The following is a 9,171-nucleotide window of genomic DNA, read 5'->3' on the forward strand; positions in this document are numbered from 1 at the left end:
CATAGGGGAGGGGAGTAAGGGGAAAATGGGAGGAAGAGAGAAATGGGAGGATACAAGGGATAGGATAACAATTTAGATGTAATATGAATAAATTAATAAAATATATTAAAAAATAAAAATAAAATGTTCAATGCCACGAGTTACCACCTTTCTAATACTATACAGTTTTATTCACTTCACTTTAAAAAAAATCATTGATATGTCTTGGAGGGTATTTTAAACTTTCTTCCAAGGACTTCCAAAAATATGAGGGAATATTATTTTTCCAGAGAGCTATACAAACAAAGCCAGAAAGATAGCTCACCAGTAAGGGTGTCTGAGAACCTGAGCTACATCCTGAAAACCAACATTCACACTTGGAGGAGACAAAGAGTTCACTATCTGCCTGAGCCTCATCTGGAAAAGCTTCTGTTACTTCTATTGGTCTGAGGCATTGTAGTCCTTGACATGGCAGTGTTCCTGATGACAACACTCATTTTGTCAGGACTTCAGCCTTACACATTAACTTGGGCTTCCTCTGTTCCTCATACACATGCATGGTGTGGCAGGCATGCTGTTCACACACATGCGTATGTGAACAAACACATGCAAACACACACACACACACACACACACACACACACACAAACCAAATGTTAAAATTTTTAATTATAAAGAAAGGAATACAACTATACAAATAAAGAGTAGACCAACAACTTATTTGTTGCAATTTCCCAAACTAAAACATCCATCCCACTGTTTTTTCTGCAATGTGTTATTCAATTTAACACCTAAGAAAATATTAATTTTAGCTACAATTATCTGCATAAATTTTGTTTTTATACTTAGCTGATATCCACAATGTATCTGAAAAATGCAGCAAATACTTGATACTATTCCTACAACTGAAGGCTATGAATTGAAGATTTATAAATTAGCATTTATAAATTAGGAGGACTTGACCTGAAATCCAAGCTATTCATCAAATACACTGAGAAAAGATTACCAATGACTTTATCACTTTCTCTGTTATGAAAATGGCATTACTTCTTCATTAGGGATAAGTATGCATTATTTTTGTATTTTAAAATGAGTTACAAATAGAAATGATTTTTTTAAATTAAAAAACCTGATGGTCCTAGTATGTCATTATCCCATTAGATTCCAAATGTTCGAGAAATACTATACAGATGGTGATGACATACTGCAGCTTGTTAGAGTGTAAATGATAAAAGGAACAAGAACAGATTCAGAGAAACACTCATATTTTAAAAAGCAGAGTCAGATGAGATATAGAAAGGACAAGCTAGACATGTATAAGGCCATACAGGAGAAAAATTTCTCATGGAACAAGGGGAAGAAAGCATTTCAGCACAGAGAAGAGTCAATACCAAGTGATTCACAAATTATAGGGAGAATTAAGGCCTCCCCCCACTGCACCCAGACACCAAAAAATAAAATAAAATAAAATAAAATAAAATAAAATAAAATAAAATAAAATCATTGACCTCAGGTGAACACTATCCCAAGAGCATTGTGTGCCTGAAAACCTTTTGATATAAGCATAGGAGGAAATAAACAAGACAAGGTGAATACAGAATTCTTTGTATACACTGGACTAAAAATGGAAGATGAAAGATAGGATGTAACATGCCATAGTGTGTGTGTGTGTGTGTGTGTGTGTGTGTGTGTGTGTGTGTGTGGTTCCTAATATGAAAATAAACAAATTCTGCATAAACACTGACTTCTAATTGGAGCAAAGATTTGAAAGGGCTGGAAAGGAGATAATCCAGGTCTTGATGCAACCTACATATTGAGATACAAAACAAGCTCAGATAGAAACTTCTTTTGGAGGATATGGAGGATGCAAGAGAGAATGATTAATAGAAGTAAGGTTTTTTTTTTGTTTGTTAGTTTAAACTTGTTATTTTTTATTTTTAATATATTTTATTGATTTATTTGTATTACATCTCAATGGTTATCCCATCCCTTGTATCCTCCCACTCCTCCCTCCCTTCCATTTTCCCCTTACTCCCCTCCGCTATGACTGTGACTGAGGGGGACCTCTTCTCCCTGTATATGCTCATAGGGTGTCAAGTCTCTTCTTGGTAACCTGTTATCCTTCCTCTGAGTGTCACCAGGTCTCCCCATCCAGGGGACATGGTCAAATATGAGGCACCAGAGTACATGTGAAAGTAAGGTTTTTAAATGTTGTTGATGCCAAACCATTATTGACCATCCGCTGACAATGATTGAAGCTTGATTATATGTATGTAAGGATTTTGTATACCATCCTCTCTAGTTTTGTGTATGTTTTAAAGTTTCCATGATAAAGTACCTGAAAAATATATTGGCAAAAATTGTGTGAAAATTGCTACACATCTTAAGATAACTATAAAGCTGATGGAAAGAGATCTGTGGAGAGTGAAGCTTGTGTGTTGAAGACAGTGAAAGTCTAGAACTGATACTATGCAAATGGAAAGAAAAGTTACTAATCAAGTTGAGTCTTGTATTTTGATTGGCAAATGTCTTCATTTTCAGACTTTCTTCTAGAGTTCTAAGGAATATAAATGTAGGAGCTGTTGGAGAGGCTTATAATTAATTTTTTGAGACAAGATCTCATGTAACCCAGTATAACCTATAACTTTCTGTGTAGCTGAAGATGATGTGGTCCTCTTACCACCATCTCCCAAGTGATAGGATTACAGGATCACATTTTATGCAGTGCTGGGAACTGAATCCAGGGATTCTCCAAAGCTAGACAAACAATCTACCAACTGAGGTATAGCCCTAGTTCCCATAATTGATTTTTGATGGGTTTATGCCAACTATATGTTATGGAAGCATCAGTAAGAAATATTTAATGAGATGCAAAATATTGCTTTTGTCTTACTGAAGAAGGTATTGTGGGGATAGTTGTTTATTTTATTTTTTTGTTTAAGGAGGAAAATACTAGTGTAGTATATTCCAAGAAGAAGAAAAAAGAAAAACTAAGAGACTTAAAGTGGTGTTTCTAAAAAGAAAGAAACAAGAAAGGAAAGAAGGAAGGAAGAAAAGAAACAAAGAGAAATATTAAAGTCTGTCGGTATGGCTCAGGGATAGAACACTTATGAACCATATGAAAGGCTCTAGATTCAAGCCTCAGCACCAACAAAACAAAACAAAAACAACAAAACACTTGCATACTGTCATGTAAAACTGATCATAGGAGGCAGAAAGATAACAAAAGAGTCAAAAATGCTCTTTTCAAATTATTTTTAGATGCACACATGTCCACACAAACATATAAATATCTAAAAATAATTTAGAAAGAGCATTTTGATTGTGCTTATATACGTGTGAAGGTCACAGGACAATCTCAGGTGTTGGTCGTCAACTTCCGTCTTGTTTGAGGTCTCCTTTTTACTGTTCTTGCAGTGTAAACCAGGTTGGCTGGGCTACAGGTTATGATAGAGTCTCCTATCTGTATTTCACTATGGGAGTTCTGGAACGACAGCAAAGGCCCGTATGCGACCAGGAATATTTGTTTGTTGTGGAACATTCATTGGTGATGTCACACCAACTGCCCGCTAGCCTTTGTCCGTGCATAGGAAACCATGTGGCCCTCAGTAACACTACCGGGCCGCCCGACCCTTTGACCTCACATAGGAGAAACACGGAACTAATATTCCGGAAGCCAGCCGGCCGCCATTATTTCGGCCTGGACTTTAAAGCGCCGTGTACCGGCTGTTTTACTGCTCGCGAGCTTCCGAGAGCCATCTCCGCGTAAAATCTCCGCGTTAAGCCTCCGCTGCTGTGGTCATGTCATCCTATCCACTCCACGTTGCTGTGGTGTGCTTAAACAACCAGAACCGGAGTATGGAGGCCCACAGCATCCTGAGAAAACGAGGATTCAACGTGAAATCCTTCGGGAGCGCAGGCGTTGTGAAGCTTCCTGGGCCTACACCTGACAAGCCGCACGTTTACGATTTCGAAACCACGTATAACAAAATGTATTGTGACCTGCTGGAGAAGGATAAAGATTTCTACACCAAGAATGGGGTTTTACGCATGCTTGATAGAAATCGGAGAATCAAGTCTGGTCCTGAACGGTTCCAGAGCAGCAAGGATCTGTTTGATGTGATCTTCACCTGTGATGAGTTTGTCTATGACCAGGTAGTGGAATACCTGAACGCCAGAGAACAAGAGGTGCGTCAACTGGTGCATGTTATCAATGTGGACATCCCCGACAATGACGAAGATGCCATCCTTGGGGCCTTCCTCATCTGCGATATCTGCTTTAGTATCCTGCACTCTGAAGATGTGGATGATGAGATCGCAGAGCTGCTGCAGATGTTTGAGGTAAAGACTGGTAAGACCTTCCTGCACACTGCTTGCTTCTACTGAGGAGGACTGCTGGGTTCCCTCTGATGTAGCCTCAAATGGTCCTTCATTAGTGCTAGTTCCTGACATTGTTTCTGTGTTCATGAACAGATACGTTGCTAAAGAAACTGTGCTAATGAAGTAAGCTCTGGGACTACTGAGTTTAAAAAGCAGTAGGATGTTTTCTGTCTTTTACCGAGGAGTTAGATATTCATGCTTTTCTCATTAAAATGTTTTATTATTAATTTCCAAACATTGTATGTTTTCCTATACCAATAATTACCTTATGCCCTTACTGGATTGTAAAAATATCTAAACAATCTAACAGACTGTATGAGGGGGGAAAAGCTTGGGATTTCAAACACATGTAAGAACAAAATAAACAGTATAGAAGCAATATTTAAGGATGAAATGTCTAATACAATTCCAAAGTTGTTCTAAAAATTTTATTACATTTATTTATTTAGTGTTAGGGGACAAACATGGATGGAGGTCAGAGGGCAACTTGTGGGATTCAGTTCTGGGGATAAAACTCAGGTCTTGGTGGTGACCCATTCTGTCAGCCCCCAAAGTTTACTACTAATTCTTCTTCCTCTTCCTTTCCCTCTTCTTCTTCTTTTTTTTTTTTTTTTTTTTTTTTTTTTTTTTTTTTTGAGACACGTTTTCTCTCTATAGCCTTGGCAATGTTGGACTCATTCTGTAAACTAGGCTGGCCTCAAACTTACAGAGATCGGCCTGTTTCTGCCTCCCTAAGTGCTGAGATTAAAGGCATGTGCCACCATGCCTTGGTGTTTACTTCTTTTTTAAAAAAGATCTATTTGTTTTATATTTATTTTATTTTGTATGTAAGAGTGTTCACCTGCATTTATAGATGTGTACCATCTGCATGCCTAGTACCCATGTATCCAGAAGAGGGAAGGGCATAGGATCCCTTGGAACTTGAAATAGGAATAGCTGTGAACCACCATGTGGGTGCTAGGAACAGAACCCTAGTCGTCTACAAGAGCAGTAAGTGCTCTTAACCACTGAGTCATCTCTTCAGCCTTTCGAATTTGACTTTTTAAAAAATTATTTACTTTACATTCTAATAATAGCCCCTCCCTCCTTTCCTCTAAGTCCCATTCTCTCTCCCTCTTCTCTCTATCCTGCCTCTCCTACTTATCAGAAAAGGGGAGCCTGTCCCCAAACCACCAAAGTACATCAAGTCACATCAGGTCTGAGCACATCTGAGCACATCTTCTCCCCCTGTGGCCTGGTAAGGCATCCCACCAGGGGGAACGGATCAAAGAGCAGGCAACAGAGTCCATGGCAGGGATAGCCCCTGCTCCCCTTGATAAAGGACTGAGCTGCCCATGGGCTACATCTTAACAGGAGGTTTAGATCCTCTTCATGCACAATCCTTGGTTGTTGTATCAGTATCCACAGCCCAGATTTGTTGGTCTTTTTTTTTTTTTTTTTTTTGTATTTTACTGGATTTTTGTGCAAAATGCATGCTTTATTTTTTCCTTATTGTTTATCTTTTACAGTATATTGTATATCCAATTTCAATAGAGATGAATCTTCCATAACAGTACCCTGCTATATTGTTCAGAAATTTTTCTCATCGTAAACAGTATGAAATGGTGCTTTAACAACAATAATAACAACAAATCTTTAGCCAAGAGCCAAACTGAGTTCCTTGCAGCTGGAGCTGGCTCCTTCCCTATGGCTGAGAATAAATCTGCAGGAGAGGTGGCTGTAGATGGAGCTGGAGAAAATGTCTCTCTGTTGGCCCCAGAGGACGCATGTATTCTCTGGCACAGAAAAGAAAAACAAAATGGGTCCATTCTTCTACGTGAGATGAAGACATTTTTCCTCCAGAGTTGCACCTCCCAACCTTTTGGGGCTAGAATCTCACCAAATCCCTCTCCCCCTTCTGTAAGTATTCTTGTGGAGCTCATGTCACCTCTGTGTCCTTCTATCCTCCTACTCTTCCATAAGACTCTCTGGATTCTGCCCAAAATTTGACTGCCTGACTCAGCTTCTGCTGTATCTTTTCCTGTTACCACTCTTCAACCGCTTCCAGTGTCTATTCTATTTGCCCTTCTGAATAAGATATAAGCATCCTCCCTAGGGTCCTCCTTTTTACATAGCTTCTTTAGGTCTGTGGATTATAGCATGGTTATCCTGAACTAAATTGGCTAATATCCACTTATAACTGAGTACGTGCCATGCATGTCCTTCTTGGTCTTAGTTACCTCACCCAGGATGATCTTTTCCAGCTCTGTCCATTTGCCTGCAAATTTTATTATGTCCTTGTTTTTGATAGCTGAATAATATTCCATTGTGTAGATGTATCACAGTTTCTTTATCTATTCTTGGGTGTGTGGGTTTATTTCTGGGCCTTAGATTCCATTGATCAACCAAATACATTGTTTTCAAAACACTCCTGTGAACATGCTTGCGGTTTAACTTTTGATGGGAAGAGCTCAAGAAGTTCCGTCACCCCCTCCCAGTAGAGAGGATACCAAAATAATTTTTAAAAAAGGATTCCGCAGCGTGTATCTTGATGGACTAACACATTTTATTGTGAGATAAAGGTAGTGAAAAGACCAGGTTTTCTGATCCTAACACACAGGGAACCTTACAGACAGCTGAAACATCAAGAAGCTCCAGTCAATTGTCTATACATTATGTCATTCCAAGAGGAGTTGCATGGATACCTGGTAAAGGACTGTGAGCCTTGCCAGCCTTCTTCTCTTCCTCTGTGAGGGAATGTTAACAGGTCCCATCTCGTGAGAATTTCCTGCCTGTGAATACAATTATTCTGCTTCCTGGTGATGATGCTGATGATGAAGATGATGATGATGATCAAGTCTAACTGGAGGAAACACCACAATATTCAATTTACAGATGAGGAGAAAAGTGCTCTAAGGGGCAGAACTAGTTGATGTAGACTCAGAGTTTGCATTTAAGATTGCCTGCTTGCCAATTCTGAGGTCATAATCATCACACTTTCTTTAGGTGAACTAAGATGAACTCTCACATTGACCACAAAGTTGCCTTTGTAAATCACATTTCGTACCATTCAAATTCACTCCTTTTGTCACAGCCTTATACATTAATGTGTATATATTATATGAACCTTGACCCTTTCATATACATATAAACCATTCATATATGTATGTCTGTGTTTATCTGTGGCAGACTGTCATTCATTCTTTGGGTGCTATCCACCACATTTATTAAGACAGGCTCTCTCACTAATTTGGAACATACAAAGGAGGCTAGGTTGGTTATCCAGCAATACCCAGAAATCCACTTATTTCAATCTACTGAGTGCTGGGGATACACCACCCATGTTGGCATATTTAGGAAAGGAGTATCATTTTGTTTTGTTTTGTTTTTTGAGACAGGGTTTCTCTGTGTAGCCTTGGCTCTCCTGGACTCACATTATAGACCAGGCTGGCCCCAAACTCACAGAAATCCACATGCCTCAGCATCCCAAGTGCTGGGATTACAAGCAGAGACTCCTTTAGTATTTGAACTTTAAAAGAATGATACCTTGCAAGATCTGCAACCAGTTGAACAGCCACAAACCTTGACTATTTTGTATGGCTGGCTTCACTGCTAATTCATGCTGTAAGGTTTTGTTTCTACTGATGGCTAACTACTTAGGACTTGTATATGATAGAAACTATGTTCATCTGGCTCATCATTATTCTTGCTCACCTACCAGACCCACCTTGCAACACATGAATCTGCCACATTGAATTCCACAACTGTTCTCCAGACTGAAGAAAATTGAATACACAACTGTTGATTTTATTGTGCTCAATCCAAAGAGAGCTAGAAACACTTTTCCATTTAAAAAGCAGCCATGGAAATAGTATCTTAATATGTTTTGAGGGCCCTGTAATCATTTAATAATTAATTTTCATAGCATTTTGTGGGTTGGGTATCCTTATGAAAGTTTTATGGATGAAGGGACTGGGTTGAAACCATGGTTTATGAACAAGTTGAGCCTGGTGACACAAGCTTTTAATCTCAGTTATTTAAGAGGCCAAGGCAGAAGGATCACAAATTCACAGCCTAAATCTGGATACAGTGGAACTCTCCTATAATCTAAGCCCTTGAACGATGAAATCAGGAAGATCAGAAGTTCAAGTCCAGCCACAGCTACATATGGAGGTTGAGGCCAGCTTGAGCTATATAAGACTCTGTCTCAAAAATAAAAGTAAAAGTAAGAATAGGGACTAGAGAGACTCACAAGCATGAAGACTATATTTCAGATTAACTTTTAGAATAGTAATGTTATGTTCATGTGATCATACATAAAAAAATCAAAATAAAAAGTCTGTATCCTGATTGGTGATTATAATCATGAGATTACAAACATGCATATGTAAAAACTGCATGTAACCACTCACATACCTATGAACATAGAGGCATGAGTAAAAGTAAACTAGTGAAGTCAGTAGAATCTGTAGTTTAGTACTAATCTGCCAGTGTTTCTGGTGTTGATATTGGACTATGAATCTGTGACATGTTACCACTGATGGAAGCTGAACAAATGGGTAAAAGGCTTTGTATTCTTTCATTATTATTACCATTTTCTAGCAGTGTGTATGTGTGGACGTGGATGTACACACATGTGTGTGGGTGTACTCAGAGCCTTAGAAGTTAGAGTTACAGGTAACTGTGAGTCACCCAACAAGGGTACTGGGAACTGAACTCTGGTCTTCTGGCAGAGCAGAGAGGACTCTTAACCACCAGGCCATTTAGAAGGCCCCACTCTATACTCTTTTGTACATTTTTATGAATTTACTATTTTAAAATAAAAAGTTCACA

The 9,171-nt window shown here is 38.8% G+C and overlaps 1 protein-coding gene across 1 annotated transcript; it reads left to right on the plus strand.

Annotated features, from left to right (window-relative positions):
• Positions 1–3,780: 3,780 nt before the first annotated feature.
• On the plus strand, positions 3,781–4,365 carry LOC127185869 (RNA polymerase II subunit A C-terminal domain phosphatase SSU72-like). Its single transcript, XM_051142462.1, has one exon. It carries the CDS (start codon positions 3,781–3,783, stop codon positions 4,363–4,365), a length of 585 nt encoding a protein of 194 aa, XP_050998419.1.
• Positions 4,366–9,171: the final 4,806 nt, after the last annotated feature.

The sequence above is a fragment of the Acomys russatus genome, chromosome X, assembly GCF_903995435.1.
Source record: "Acomys russatus chromosome X, mAcoRus1.1, whole genome shotgun sequence".
Classification (NCBI taxonomy): Eukaryota; Metazoa; Chordata; class Mammalia; order Rodentia; family Muridae; genus Acomys; species Acomys russatus.